This window comes from Gobio gobio, assembly GCF_949357685.1.
Source record: "Gobio gobio genome assembly, chromosome: 18".
Classification (NCBI taxonomy): domain Eukaryota; kingdom Metazoa; phylum Chordata; class Actinopteri; order Cypriniformes; family Gobionidae; genus Gobio; species Gobio gobio.
This window is the reverse complement of record NC_137111.1, coordinates 34473860-34489910: the sequence shown is the minus strand read 5'-3', so window position 1 is coordinate 34489910 and position 16051 is coordinate 34473860. Positions and strand designations below refer to the sequence as shown.

Here is a 16051-nt window from a genome sequence, read left to right as displayed (position 1 = left end):
ATGGAGTCAATCAAAGTGATTTCTTTTCTCAAGTTTATCTTAGATCAACATCAGTGTTGAGATCTCTCCTTCACTGTATTTGACAATATCACACAGTCCTAAGCTGTCTCAGTCAGAGATAATATGCCTAGATTACAAACACTCTAATGTTGCCACTGCACTGTTTGCAACAATAAAATGATGTTCTGCAATGTCATTTGTGCACAACAGAAATGTTGTTCTGGGTTTCTTCTGGCAGATTCCCTGAAGCATATCCTTGTTTATGGGGAATCTTTGAATCTGTTTGATGGCTGTGGCTTTTCACTGGAGTTGCATGCGAATTTTAAGTATGAAATTATAGTGACTGTACCTTTTATATATGTACTTATAAAATTAGTTTTATAAATGTTTTAATGATGTATGTTATGAATGAATAATGCATGTTATCATGCTATATTCTAGTTTGCTGTCATTACACAGACTTGGGTAATTCATAGAGTACAGTCAATCTGGTAACATTAAAACAAAGATGAATCCATTAATACGGTTTAATGCATTAAGTATCAAACTTTTTTTTTGTAAAATAAATTATTACTTTTATTCAGCAATGAAGTAGTAAATTGATAAAAGTAACAGTAAAGACTGGAAAAAGTATGACGTTTCAATAAAAATATTAAGCATCACAACTGTTTTCAAAAGGTAATGTTCACCAAATCAGCATTTCTGTCAGGACCACTATCGTCAAATATGATTGATTGACTATTAGCATAGTTTTGGTATGGTTCTGTTCTGGGCAAGAGCAGCAATAACCCCCCTTAGGTAGCCTGGCGTGGCCATACTCAATTCTAGTCAGAATATGAGTCTGGTACTGCTCCATTGAGCTTTGATTATGGGGCGTGTTTCAACCGAGCCAGGAAAGACCTCAATTGGATAGACCTACAACCAATCAGAGCAACGGAGCGACGCGTAACGTTAGTTGTCAAATGTCAACAGAACTCAACTGCACTGTGTTGCCAAGTCCGTGTTTTTCTCCATGTCCGCGGGTTGAAGCGACCCCAATTATGTGATTATATAAACCCAGGAATGCGAATTTTAGCAGGCAACCTTGCCAAAATAACATATTTTGCCAACCAAACGCCATTTTTTTCCGGAGAACCCCCCGGAAAGTTATAGTTTTGGGCTATAGTTTTGAGTAGCAATTGTGCGCGACATTGCAAAAACACTTGGAAACCCTGTCTGCACGCACGCTGGATTAAGTAACGTTACAAGAAAAAGATGAGTGTAAATGATCTTTGCCAGTAATAAAATAATTTAAGGATACACAGAGTACTTACCAACACGATCATCGTTTCTGAGAGAAATAGTGAAGGTGAACGCATATACGAACAAGTTCTCCGTTTAGGATAAGAGCAAATTCAACCCAAGAGCCTTCGATGACGTGGATGATTACGTTACTGTTGATCATCTGTCCATCATCGTCTAAAGCCCGCCCTGACAATTTCATTGGTCCGAACAGTTTCTGTTCGGGCATAATTCCTTCTCTATGGAGCGAGTCCAGACCGAATTGCCCGAGCAAAACATTTTGTGGGCGGGGCTAAATTCGGCTGGCATCCAGGCTACCCCTTAGGGTAAACAGAACAGAACCAACAATGTATTGCAGATATCATTAATTTTGATATTACATGTACAACATGATTCAGGAATTTAGTCTGATTCAAGGGAAATCAGAACACCAAATCCTGACTGACAAGAGGAGGAGCTGGGGATGGAGGAGGGTAAATGAGCTCTGGAGAAACGCAATAGCTGCTGATAGTACTGAGGAGCTATATATATGCATGCGGTGATAGACGTCATATTCCTATAGGTAGACGTGATCAGCTGACAGACAGCTGATGCGAGTTTGACTAACGTGACCTGCCAGAACTGACGCTATACGCTTGATATTAGAATGATTTCTGAATGCTCAAGTGACACTGAAGAACTTTGCCATAACATAAATAAATTACATTCTAAAATATTTTTAAAAAGAATGTTTACTGTATTTTTAATCAAATAAATGAAACCTTGGTGAGCATAATAGACATTAAAAACATGTAAAAATCTTACAGAAATAGGGAATGTTGAAATTGATGTCACAGACTGACATTTCAAAAAATGCAGCCAATGGCGTTTCCGGTTTTTTTTTTTTTTTTTTTTATAAAATGGCTAAAGTGCATGACTTTAATTCAGCATAGTTGTTCTGCATTTGGCAGTAGGATATAAATTATATATTGTGAAGCTATTATGCAATTAGTCTGTCAAATAGTCTGTATGAGCTTTTAGTCTGTTTTCTGCCAGTTTACAAAAACGCTTCAGGAAACAGACCACAATTACGCTTGTTTAGAATCAAAGCAACTTGGTCCTTCGGATGCTATTGAATAAAAACACAGTGTGTCCTGTTTTTGTGAGAAGCCTTATTTTTATGATGACAAAAGAGCTTCATTTTCTGTCTGTGCTTGGAATGTAAACAGGTTTTTCTGTTACAACCATGCTGGAATGAGTCGGAAATTACACTCTCTTATCGGCCCGAGTTATTGTGCATCATTCTGCAGAAAGACATTGTGGATGTTTACAATGGATCCACTATAGACCTATGCCTGTGTGCTATTGTCATCTAAGCTGAGGGTCCCTGTGGTCCCTATTCTATCAATTTTGTTCAGAAAGGCCCTATTCAAAGGTGTGTATGCTTTTGTTCTGTCTTGCATCCATACAGGCAATGGATCACGGATGCCTTTTATACACACACAATCAATTATTATCATATAATTATATTGCAGTCTGCACAGAGATGTTACAATATCAAGCGTTTTTCTCTTCCCAGAATCAGGAAATGAACTTGAACAGAGTTTTAATCCCATTGTTAAAATAAAGATTAACGCCCTGAATTGATCAGCAAATCAGTATAAGAATCTAACAGGTTGATCAAGCAGTCAAATCAAAACTTGTGCACCTGTCAAAGAATTATTATGTAGAAAATTAGATTTTAGGGTTTTAGAATAATGTTATTGAATGGTTTCAAGTTTTCCCCATTTTTCAGCACAATCTTGATGTTGTGTCTGCATTTTAAAGTGATTGCGTTGTCACAGACTACATTTCCCATCATCCTCCCGGCACCTGATCAATCGCACCTGTCTCTCATCAGTACTCCCATCACCATGCTATAAAACCCCAGCACACACACACAAGGGGTGCTTCTCAATTCTTACTTGTGCATCCTCACTTCCTTTCCTCGCGTCTTAGCTCCATCCCTTCAGGATGCGAGGGAAGGACGCAAGGAAAAGACGTGAGGGCAGAGGAATTGAATCAAGTGAAATTATATATCCTCGCTCCCTTCAAAGCGTCGTCAATTAATGATGACTCTACACCGCTGGATTTAGCTTACACGTCAGGATTCTTGAACATTAGAGAATCATTTTTATTGTAATAGTTTCAACCTCCACAAAATACAAAATTTTTCCATAAATTTTTTTATATTATCAGTTGTTATTATTAATAGTGAATTATTCCCAGTTATTCACTAAATATTTATCTTGAACTCTGTCATGGAAACTTAACTAGAATGTATAAACCTTAATTTAAACATTTTATAATCTATTATGGAATTTATACCTTATGCTGTACCCACATTGGACCAGCGGTTTGGAAAATGATAGGATGGATGATTCAGCTGTGAGCGATTCAGGGACAAAGGAAACATGAACTATCATAGGTAAGGTATAAGGGGCCGCTTACACAACATGCTTTTTCTAATGCGGTTTGTCCGTTCATTTACACGACAACTGCGTTTTGGGGGCGTGAAAACAGCCAACATTATCTTCTCTGTGTACAACTACAAAAACGAAACTGAAATCAGTGACACCAATGCACATGCGTATTACGTGTTCAGTCTATAGGCATGTACTGCTTCTTTACAAAGTGACATCGCCAGCTACTGGCCTGGCATGCATAATACAGCTTTTTAGTCATTTTTGTTGCGGATCCATGTGAACAGGGATTGTTTTGACAACATTGTCGTGTACATGCGAAAAACGCTAGAGAAAAACATTTCTGTTTTTAGTACATTGCTGTCATGTAAACATAACCTCAGAAGTACAAACTAAACAGAAGCCTCACGTGACACATTCATAAAGTAGTTATTTAAAGATGTACCTCGCAGAGAGATACATTAAAAAAATCCCCACCACCAATACACAGATTAAATGTATGTCTGCAAACAGTATAAGGTATTGTAGATAATTGTTATAATCTTTTTTTAATATATATATATATATATGATTGGGCTGTAGTTATATCATTATGTTGTGGATCTCTCCCCTCTGAATGCAGTGACACTGCATGTGTGTAGTATTGGGTAATTGGTTGATTATAAAGGTTTGAGTTATTGCATGCGCCTCAGAAAGCATAAATCAGGATGAACCCTGGGGAGGTGTTATTGATTAAGTAAACCAGCCTCAAGGTAGTGAACTTCAACCTTTACCAAAGATCTTTGTGTGTGATATTCATGTAAAAGAATAATTTAAGTCAACTGCTATTAACGAATTACCCCTAAAAGTGTATTGTACTTATGCTAATGTACTGTATTCTTTGACTTCACGGTTGCAAATCCATATTTATCCTAGTATATTTGCTTTAGAGATGTAGAGTGTGTATCATGGCGTTTGTCAGCTGCTAAAAAGGTGCAAACTCTTGTTTAGGTGTGATGGGTTTGTGGAAAGGGAAATACATTTGTGACCCTGGACCACAAAACCAGTCATAAGTCGCACAGGTATATTTGTGGCAATATCCAACAATACATTGTATTGGTCAAAATTATCTATCTTTCTTTTATGCCAAAAATCATTAGGATATTAAGTAAAGATCACGTTCCTTAAAGATATTTTGTAAATTTCCTACCGTAAATATATATATTAAACAAATATTAGTATTAGTAATATGAGTTGCTAAGGACTTCATTTGGACAACTTCAAAGGCGATTTTCTCAATATTTAGATTTTCAAATAGTTGTATCTCGGCCAAATATTGTCCTATCCTAACAAACCAAACATCAATGGAAAGCTTATATATTAGCTTTCAGATGATGTATAAATCTGAATTTTAAAAAATTTACCCTTATGACTGGTTTTGTGGTCCTGGGTCACATAATGTAGCATAATGTATTACCCAGCTCTCTAATACTTGATTTTCTTACTTGACATTCTTCATCATTTTTGTATAATAACAATCAAACTGTACTTTACTGAGTAAAATCTTTCAAGTCTTTCTGTATCATTCATATCAGTCTCTTTCATCTCACGTAATTAAATAATTTAGAACCAAATCAATATTTCATGTCCATTTATTTATTTGCTAAGTAGCTGTGTAATTAGCTACATAATAATAGTTAGTCAGCCATTATCGCAATAGAAACTCCTTCAGAATGAATAAGAATATTTTATCACCGGGTTTATTCTGTGACAATGACCAAACTGACAGTACATTAAATTCTGTGTAGTATCAAGACATTTTCTGTAATAAGCATTAGTTCCTTACATTCATTCTTACAATTAAGCATGTCTTGTTTACTTTATGTTGTTGTCAGGAAGGAATCAAAGCATATCCGCCAAGAATTATTCCATTCAATTACTGTGATGCTGAGGGTGGTACTACAGTAATCATAATTTCCCTCATTCATGATTTTTATAAATACATACATTGAAAGTATACTGACCTCAGTGTTTCTCCTACTTGGACACAGAATTGGTTAAATGTATCTGGCTGTGTTTGTATGTGTGTTCATATCGTTTTATAGTTTTTTTCTACACATGTAAGTCACAAATGTAAGTCATTCCCATTTATAAACTCGCAGCTCCCATAAGAACTGCAGTTTATACCATTTGTGGAAATGGGGTTGTGTGTGATATTGTGCACGCAGCATGAAGAGTGTGCGAGTTCATGTGATAAAAAGCAATTCTGAGTGTATCTATTTTCTCTCAAATATCAGTTTTCATTTGCTGTGTTCTGTGATATAAAAGCTACAGCAGATGTTCCCTAGTTTCCAGACTTGTGATATGATCTTTATTGTTGACTTGTCATTCAATAGAACATTCTTATATCTTCTATAGTATGCATGTGTAGTTATTACCTAACTAAGCATATTGGTCTCATACACACATACAAACATACAGCTTGGCGTGTCCCAAACAAGCATTGTTTACTACGTGTGGAGGTTAATTATGCGTTTTATGGGCCATTTACAAGCTCAGGCGAGAGATGCCACAGTGTCCTTCTCACCTCATGAAGGACTTGTCAGGGAACATAAACCATCTATGCTCTACTAGTGAGTTTCTTTGTCTCTTGACCATGACACACATCTACACATAGCAAGGCGTACTTTAACAATCATCACTGTGACTCTCCTATGAATCTCCTCACGGACACCCTGCCACCCTTCACCTTGACTTCATCTCAGTCTCAGGACTATCCTCCTGGCACAGACTAGAGAAAGTGATAATGCATACCACTGTTTGGAACAAGAACATCCAGACCCTCACTGATGTGAGTGATGCAGCTAACTCAAATCAAATTGAAAAAAAATTGATAATCTGTCATGACACTTATTTCCTCTAACTTTTACCTCAGTGGATCTTTATCTAAGATGACCCCCTCTAGAACTCCATGGGGCAAACCATATTTAAAATATTCCTTCCATTAATCCAACACAAGGGATATGATTCAAATTACAATGCTTCTTCATATAATTTATGCAACAAATTTATGCAACTGATCATTGTTGTTTTTTTTCTGTCTCTTTCTACAGCAATTAATGCGAGAGCGCCAGCAGATGGCCAGCCGTCCGTTTTCCTCTGTTACAGTGGCACTCGATGCTCCAGAGGAAGAGGAGGAGCTTCTGCAGGGTCAAGTGGAGGTGGGTACTTTCGATTGTAGGCTTGTAGATAGTTATTTATGCGAAGCAGAAGATGAAATGGATTGGATTGTTGTATATTTTATTTATATATATATATACATTCATATAAATTTGCTTTAGTTGACAAACATGGCAGACTGCTAGCCTGGATGCCAGCCGAATTTAGCCCCGCCCACAAAATGTTTTGCTCGGGCAATTCGGTCTGGACTCGCTCCATAGAGGAGGAATTATGCCCGAACAGAAACTGTTCGGACCAATGAAATTGTCAGGGCGGGCTTTAGACGATGATGGACAGATGATCAACAGTAACGTAATCATCCACGTCATCGAAGGCTCTTGGGTTGAATTTGCTCTTATCCTAAACGGAGAACTTGTTCGTATATGCGTTCACCTTCACTATTTCTCTCAGAAACGATGATCGTGTTGGTAAGTACTCTGTGTATCCTTAAATTATTTTATTACTGGCAAAGATCATTTACACTCATCTTTTTCTTGTAACGTTACTTAATCCAGCGTGCGTGCAGACAGGGTTTCCAAGTGTTTTTGCAATGTCGCGCACAATTGCTACTCAAAACTATAGCCCAAAACTATAACTTTCCGGGGGGTTCTCCGGAAAAAAATGGCGTTTGGTTGGCAAAATATGTTATTTTGGCAAGGTTGCCTGCTAAAATTCGCATTCCTGGGTTTATATAATCACATAATTGGGGTCGCTTCAACCCGCGGACATGGAGAAAAACACGGACTTGGTAACAGTGCAGTTGAGTTCTGTTGACATTTGACAACTAACGTTACGCGTCGCTCCGTTGCTCTGATTGGTTGTGGGTCTATCCAATTGAGGTCTTTCCTGGCTCAGTTGAAACACGCCCCATAATCAAAGCTCAATGGAGCGGTACCAGACTCATATTCTGACTAGAATTGAGTATGGCCACGCCAGGCTAGCAGACTGCAGGAACAGCCATCTGTTTTGGTTGAGCACTTGAAAATACTGATTCATTTTCTTATAAATGATTAGAAAGGTCTGAAGTTTTATTATAAAATATTAAATTATTATGATAAAATCTTTGACAGTAATTTCTTAATTTTTGTCAGCAATTGTATTCATCCACAGAGATGTTTACATCAAACTTCTTTATAGAAAAGTATTATTTTTCCTATTTTTACCCAAAATAGGGTGTTATGAGCATTAATGAGTACACACATGTACTGTAATGTCTTATGCATTCATACTCAGCCGGAGGGCACTCTCACGCAGAAAGTCCACAAATGTTGCTTATAGAGTTCATAAAATTTATGACGTTCCAGGAAATCCCTTATATGGACAAAGGCCTCCAGATATTGCTGTAGCTGAATAAAACGCATATAGGGACATTTTGATTGATGATACATGAAGACAATAAACATACAATTGCGACAATATATGAGTTATCTGTGTACTTCTAGACATCTGGGGTATTTCATGAGAATAAAATATATTTATAATGCAATGCTAATCGACATAGTCTTTGGGCCCGTCCACACGGAGACGCGTATCACTGTATACGTATACATTTTTTTATTGTATTGGCGTTTCGTTCACACGGATCCGGCGTTTTGGGAGACTGAAACCGCTATTTTTTTTAAACCGGGTCCTAAAGTGGATAAATCTGAAAACGACACCCTTGCGGCTTCGTGTATACAGCCAATCCGTATATTTTGTGAAACGGTGATGTCATCACAGCACATCCTGCGCGGGGAAGACTAGAAGGAATACAACTACGGGCACTGGGCATGCACACATCAATACTGCGTTGTTTAATTACTGTTATTTGCATTATTGTAAGGGTATGTTTGGGGTTGGGGTAGGTGTATGCGTTAATAAAACACATCTGGTAAGTAGCAAATTTATTTATTGTTATTTTATTGTGAGATTTTACCTCACCTCCGACTGTTGCCGTACCCCTTCTAGCCACAACTCTTCTTCTGCATTTTTAGTGTATTTCTGTGGCAGAATTACAGTGCCACATACTGGCCTGGCATGTATACTACATCGTTTTGAGCTATTTTCATGCTCTCGTGTGTACGCAGATATTTCTTGAAACGAGGAAAAAAAAAAGATCGGATAGGGAAAGTTCTGGCTTCGTGTGGACATGGCCTTTATCACAGTATAGAATTTTATAAAATGATATCATTCTGCCTCATTCTATGATATAAAGACACGTCAGATCACAAAAGGAAGTTATTTGAAACTCTGACGTTATGAAGTGAGTTTGGAGAAAAAGCATGTCATTAAATGTTCTCTTTTGTTGGATAGGATTTTAAATGCACATTATACATGACTCAAATGCACAGTGCTTTAAGAGATGGAGCAGCATTTACTGATCGATCGATGAAACTCTCTGTGCATCTCATACACATGCAAAACTGTATCACACATGTGCTACTATGGTAAATTTATTCATCATGCAAAAAAAAAATCATTTATTTATGTATGTATGTCTTGGAGGAGACCGTAGAAGTGACTGGAGATAATGTGGAGAAGGTGGTTGGAGGATCAGGAAATGATCCCAGTCGGGCTGCAAATTGGGTCTCTCGTACATGTGCAGTACCTACCAGACCATGTCTCAAATTAAATGTTTTCTGTCACTGCATTGCCTCCAAATATTTTGAACCCTTCAGAATTTGCACAATGTCATCACTCGAGTTTATCTTTTTTTTTTTTCACTGTGCTTTTTTAATAGAAAAGAGTGGAAATCACGAATTTGCTACAATTTCCTCATTCAGAGGTTGATTAAACAACATCTGGTGTAACAGTGTGGTCTCCATTTAGCATAATTGCATAATATACGGGTGAATATTCGCTCATTAAGCAGCAAGGCCAAAGAGCAGGGCCATCATTACATTTCATGCATAAGTTGATTGGTAAGCACAGGCTGCGGATGGATGCTTTCTCTGGCCCTGAGCATTTCTCTTGACTCGGTCTTCTCTTGCTCCCTTGACTGTTGCTGTTAGAATGGAAATGTTTGTTGTCAAAGTACTTTGGTACATGTTGTAACAAATTTATATTAAGAAAAGATCACTTCACACCAATTCAAACCATAATTACTTGACGTCTACTTTACTCTCTGAGATATTCTTTTTACCTGATTTAACCAGGCTGTGGTTAAACTTGTATATCTATAGCATGCCAGCTGAATTGTTTCAATTTATTTTGATGATATGTGGTGAGATTTCTTCCTCTAATCGGCCCTGTTAGAGCTTCTCTCACTTGTTTTTAAAGATGCTGACTCTTTTAAATGCCATCTGTAATCATTGGCCTTGTATACAAGTCAAACAAATGCTTGGTAGTCTGTTATTTATTTGACAGCTCCTTTATATTGTGGCTCATACATCTGCATTGTGCAGCTGTGTAGGTAGTTTGTGTTGGAAAAGAGCTCTGGGAACATATGCATGGAAATCTGGATGTGCTTTCAAAATACGCCTAAGCCTCTTAGACTTTTTTGCAATGTCATTTGAATCATACCAGAAAACTGCTAATTGCTAGAATAACATACTGAGTGCTAAAAGTGTGCTAGACCTGCTGTGCTCAATATCTGGACTGAAATGTGTGAGAAACTTTCATTGACTGAGGTGTCCTCACTGTTACTTCCTGAGCTCTTCAGGTGCAAACAACATCTGCTGTGAACAAGAGCAGCTGTTCTTCTGATAAATCTTTTACCTCTAATTTTAAAATTAAATGCAATTGAAAAACAAACTGTTATTTCAATTATTTTATATTTAACTTTTAAATTAGATAAAAAAAATAAAATAAAAAAATAAAATATATATATATATATAATTTATATTATTTAGTATTATTGTAATTAGGACTGGGTAAAAAATATTGATTTCTCGATTTTAATCGATTCTCACTTTTACAAAACAGTATCGATTCTTAAATCCCAAGAATAGATTAGGCATCCTGTTTTCAGTTAATGAATGAAATAAACATTGTAGCGCACCTCCCATCCAATAAATCGCAATAATCTTTGTGCTTTATTACTATTGATATGAAACAAAGTCTCAGATTTCAAATTACGTCTATTGAAATTCAAAAGCATAAATACCGATGTGACGCGAGATCGCTCTGCCGCAGCTCAGCTCAAGAGAACCGGCAGCGTGGAATTAGGCATGTGCCGGTATCAAATTTTCATGTTGCGATTAATTGCTGAAGCTTTTATCACGGTATACAGTATTATCACGATATTGAAATAAGTTGCAAAAAAAGTGGTGTCATACTACAACAGGTTAAATCACTTTCTTATAACAAAAGAACCAAACATTTAAATACAATAAAGCAATACACAAAAATGTATAAAGTAAACAAATATTTAAAACAGATTAAAGTGCAAAAGAATTATAAAGAACAATAGGTATGCTGAAATGTACATTTAACTAAGATTAATACATGCTTTAGAAGTATTTTTCATTGTCAGTTTGTTTATGAATGAACTAATGTTAAATACTGGAGCCTTGTAAAGTGTGTGATTGAACAACAGTCAGAACATATTCAAACAATATGTAGGGCATGTAATTTAGTCCAGATTAAAATATAAAATGCAAGTTTGATAATGAATAGCCTTAAGTCTTTAAGTATTATGTATTAGGTTATGTGATTACTGGGGAAACGGCTGCATTTCTGCTGTTCCTTCAGCGCCCTCTGCTGTCAAAGAATGAATGTGCACTTCAGCGCGTCTCCTCATTCCGCCATGTGCTCGGCTCATGCACGGTCTATTTACATCAGTGCGCGTTCCTCTTTGACGTGTTGTTCATTTTAAACGGTTGATGGGTAAAGTATTCTTAAAATTCATTCTAAAAATCGGAATAATTCGTAATAAATAATTATTCACGGTATTTTGAAGTGCCCACGATAACAATATTGTGCATGTTCATTATTGCGGTATATCGTATTACCGTTTACCGGCACATGTCTACGTGGAATGCACATGAACGAATCTTCTCTTCTGCCTTAATACCATTTCAGTCAGGACCACTTTTGAGAATTAAATTTATTGACAATCTTTGATTTGGCGAAAGGCTTAGGCTCAAAGATGCTCAAGCTGCCATACAAGACAGCTTGAGATACATCCCTGAAACATAATCCCCAGCCTTCATAATAACCAAAAGTTTCTTAGCACGTATTTACAGAAAGAGATACAATGATAACAATAGAGTTCTACACAGAATCCAATACTCGATAATAAAGATACTAGGAGGTGAAGGGGTGGAGGTGGGTGTAAATGTCTGTGCGACAGACTGAGGAACATGAGTTTGAATGAGCTTAAATACTATATTTGATTAGAGTAGGTGGAGTAACAAATCAGCTGAGCGTCAGCTGACAACATTTAGCGATCAGTGGTCTGCCTGAACTACGCTTGAATTCCATTCGATCACTCAAGCTCCATTTAAAGCGCGAAATAAACATAAATAAGCAACCTAAAGTGTGTTAAAAGATACAGGACAACTTACTGAAATCCGTATCATTCCACATAGAATAGCTCAAGTGTTTCAACTGCAAAAAGAAGTAAAATGGCTTGTAAACAATGTCATGTAACGTCACATTTACCGCAGAAAAACTGCTCGGGTTATGTATATAACCCTTGTTCCCTTGTCAAAAAATGTAGTGCAAGTAGAGTAAAAGTACCTGTCCTAAATGCTACTCAAAGTAGGAGTAAAAAGTAGCCCTTGTAAAAGTACTCAAGACTAGTGAGTATTATGCTATGAATGTTATTCCACTTTATACCCTGCAAATTAAAAATGTAGCTTTTATGGATGATTCTCAGTAAGAATAAAAAAAACATGAGATCAACAGTATTTCAATATTTCTCCAAGTTTTATGTTTGACTGTTAGCACAAAAAATACAGCCATGTAATATTTGAGAAAGCAACCAATAATCTGGTAACATTTATGACAACCAGTCTGTAGAGGTTTTCTTGCGGTTAATTAAAAAAGGTTGCAAAGCGTTGTACATTAACAATTTTATGTTAAAAAAGCAGTTCTTTCTTTTCAAGACGCATTCATTGTACTGCTTTAATTTCAATGGATGTTTTCTCTGTTTAAAGAATAGGCTACACTTCAGAAATCAGAATCGAGTAACTCACAATTTTCACCACTGATTATTTTTGCTTGTAATTAAAAAAATAAACCTGATTTAAATATAAATCTGATGTTTTATGAAAGTTATTTTCTATATACATGGACTACAATTTTAGATTGCCATGTGAGAAAAATCAACATTATAATTTTCACTCAAAATCTTTTCTTTATTATTAAAAACGTCTCGGTTACGTATGGTAACCCTCGTTCCCTGAAGGAGGGAACGGAGACGTACGTCGGTAATAACCGACGAATTGGGATCACTTTAGAGAGCCCCTATCAGCTTCGAGATTTAGAGAACAGGCCAATGGGCCATTGGCGTGCGAGATTTGCATCTCGCGCTCCGCCCCGCGCCGCGGGTATAAACAGGAAGCGAGAGCATCGCACTGACGTTTTTCACTGAGGAGCCGAACTAGTGACTCGGCCATGCAGTGATGGTAAGGAACTGTGGCGACGGGACGTACGTCTCCGTTCCCTCCTTCAGGGAACGAGGGTTACCATACGTAACCGAGACGTTCCCTTTCAGTCAGTCACTACGACGTACGTCGGTAATAACCGACGAATTGGGATCCCTATGGAAAACGCCACAGTTACTACCACTTCCAGCGCCCAGCGAGAGCCCCTCAGACCCCGTTCTGATGCGGGCGGGGAAATTCACGCAGGGAGAGTCATACTGCTGTTCCGCAAGACCCATTCAGCAGACTTATTGGATAATGCTGGGAAAGCGTGCCCGAAGGACGCTGCGGGAGCCACATCATGCCCGGAGGGAGTTACCATGTGGAGAGAACACGTATGGGCTGGCCGTGGGCAGCACAACATACGGAAGTCCCAGAGGTGGCCCCAGCCTATACAGGCGGGGGACGACACCGAACTGAGACGGCAGAGGAACTCTGCCAAGGGAAAGACACGAGCTCACCGTAGGGAGCTGTACCGTGGAGAATACACGTATGGGACCGCCGTAGGGGTCACGACATACGGACCCCAGTCCGACACAAGTTCCACCAATGCATACAAGTGCCAGACCTGGCGTCGAACGCTCCGCCACATCCGACTGCCGAGGGGTGCGGAGGACTCAACAGGGTTCGCCAATCCTGGGGAACTCGACTGGAGAAAATAAGCGCACGTATCCGTTCCATGGGGAAGGGAATGGCGCAGCAAGCCGACACTTAGAACGGGCACTTCAGCTGCTGACTATGGGAAGCGAGCACACGAGAAGCCACCGGTTCTACACGTAGGCTATAAAACCTAGCGAACGTGTTAGGTGTCGCCCAGCCCGCAGCTACACAATATCTGTCAGCGAGGCGCCACGAGCCAGCGCCCAGGAAGAAGCAACACCCCTAGTGGAGTGGGCTCTTAACCCGAGCGGGCAGGGCACGTCTTGGGCTTCATAAGCCAAGGCGATGGCGTCCACTATCCAGTGGGCCATCCTCAGCTTGGAGACAGCCTTTCCCTTCTGCTGTCCTCCGTAACAGATGAAGAGCTGCTCTGAGGTCCTAAGCTTTGCGTTCTGTCAACATAGACGCGCAGGGCGCGAACTGGACAGAGAAAAGCCAGGGCTGGGTCTGCCTCCTCCGAAGGCAGCGCTTGCAGGCTCACCACTTGGTCCCGGAAGGGAGTAGTGGGAACCTTGGCACATATCCAGGCCGGGGTCTCAGGGTTACCTGAGAGCAGAGGTGGGTAGAGTAGCCAAAATCTGTACTCAAGTAAAAGTACAAGTACTTACGGAAATATTTACTCAAGTAAAAGTAAAAGTAACAATCGTAATATTTACTTGAGTAAGAGTAAAAAAGTATTCAATGAGAAAACTACTCAAGTAGTTAGTTACTAGTTACTTTCGATCTGATTGATAAGAGAACCCTGATCGAAAACCCTGAATTTCAGGCTACTTGGAGAGCTTTCACACACCTCTCTGTAACACTTTACAATAAGGTTGTATTAGTTAACATTAGTTAATGTATTAGTTAACATGAACTAACCATGAACAACACCTCTGTTCAGCATTAGTTAATCTTTGTCAACGTTAGTTCATAAAAATCCAGCTGTTCATGGTTTATTCATGTTAGTTCACAGTGCATTGACTAATGTTAACAATATTTGAATAATGCATTAGTAAATGTTTAAATTAACATAAAGATAAATAAGTGCTTTATAAGTGCAGTTCATTATTAGTTCATGTTAACTAATGTAAGCTAATGAACCTTATATATATATGTGTGTGTGTGTGTGTGTGTGTGTGTGTGTGTGTGTGTGTGTGTGTGTGTGTGTGTGTGTGTGTGTGTGTGTGTGTGTGTGTGTGTGTGTGTGTGTGTGTGTGTGTGTGTGTGTGTGTGTGTGTGTGTGTGTGTGTGTGTGTGTGTGTGTGTGTGTGTGTGATTAATGGTTAAACAGTGTAAATTAATGGTGTGCTGGGCTAACTAGAGCTCTTCTTAAAACATACTTTGTTCTTATATTTGTATAAGTATATAGGCTATTCTTTAGGTAGGAATAAAATACAATACCGTTTTTATTTGTATGTATTTTCTACACTTCAGACAGGTGTCTGTCTGGATTTGTGTATAAATGCAAGACGTCACATTAGCACATTAGGCTATTCAATTTGTTTCGTTTTGTGAAGAAAAGGATATGTAAATGTGAAGATGTGAACGTTTGTTCGTGGACGTGTGTTGTTTGGAGGATTCAAACGATTTGTCATTGCTTGCACAAGAGCGCATATGAGGAAAACACTCGGACAGTGTGTGAAATAGTATTATAATAAGGGAAAATTTCCCATAGTTACCAAATGACCGTTAATAGTGTTCAAATATAGGCATCATTGTGACACTTACCGCTACATGTTCTTTTCAGGGTGGAATTCTTGTATGCTGAGAGATGTCAGTTTGTTTTGCAGCACACAACATGCATCGCATTATGAAACTATTCTTTTTGACATCTTGGAGTGAAATCATAGACTGAACTTGAGGCCACGGGTGATCTGCCTCCCGTAGCTCACACACATCTTCCTCTGCTTCGGCCATCAT

The 16051-nt window shown here is 38.4% G+C and overlaps 1 protein-coding gene and 1 long non-coding RNA gene across 2 annotated transcripts in view; both read left to right on the top strand.

Moving 5' to 3' along the window:
- The window catches only part of LOC307142248, a 673051-nt gene that overhangs the window by 451697 nt on the left and 205303 nt on the right, over positions 1 to 16051 (top strand). The window lies entirely within an intron of this gene.
- The window catches only part of atrnl1a (attractin-like 1a), a 351306-nt gene that overhangs the window by 273402 nt on the left and 61853 nt on the right, over positions 1 to 16051 (top strand). Inside the window, exon 28 of the mRNA XM_079843147.1 lies at positions 6815 to 6922. Within this exon, the coding sequence (XP_079699273.1) occupies positions 6815 to 6922 (108 nt within the window). The remainder of the gene's footprint in view (positions 1 to 6814; positions 6923 to 16051) is intronic.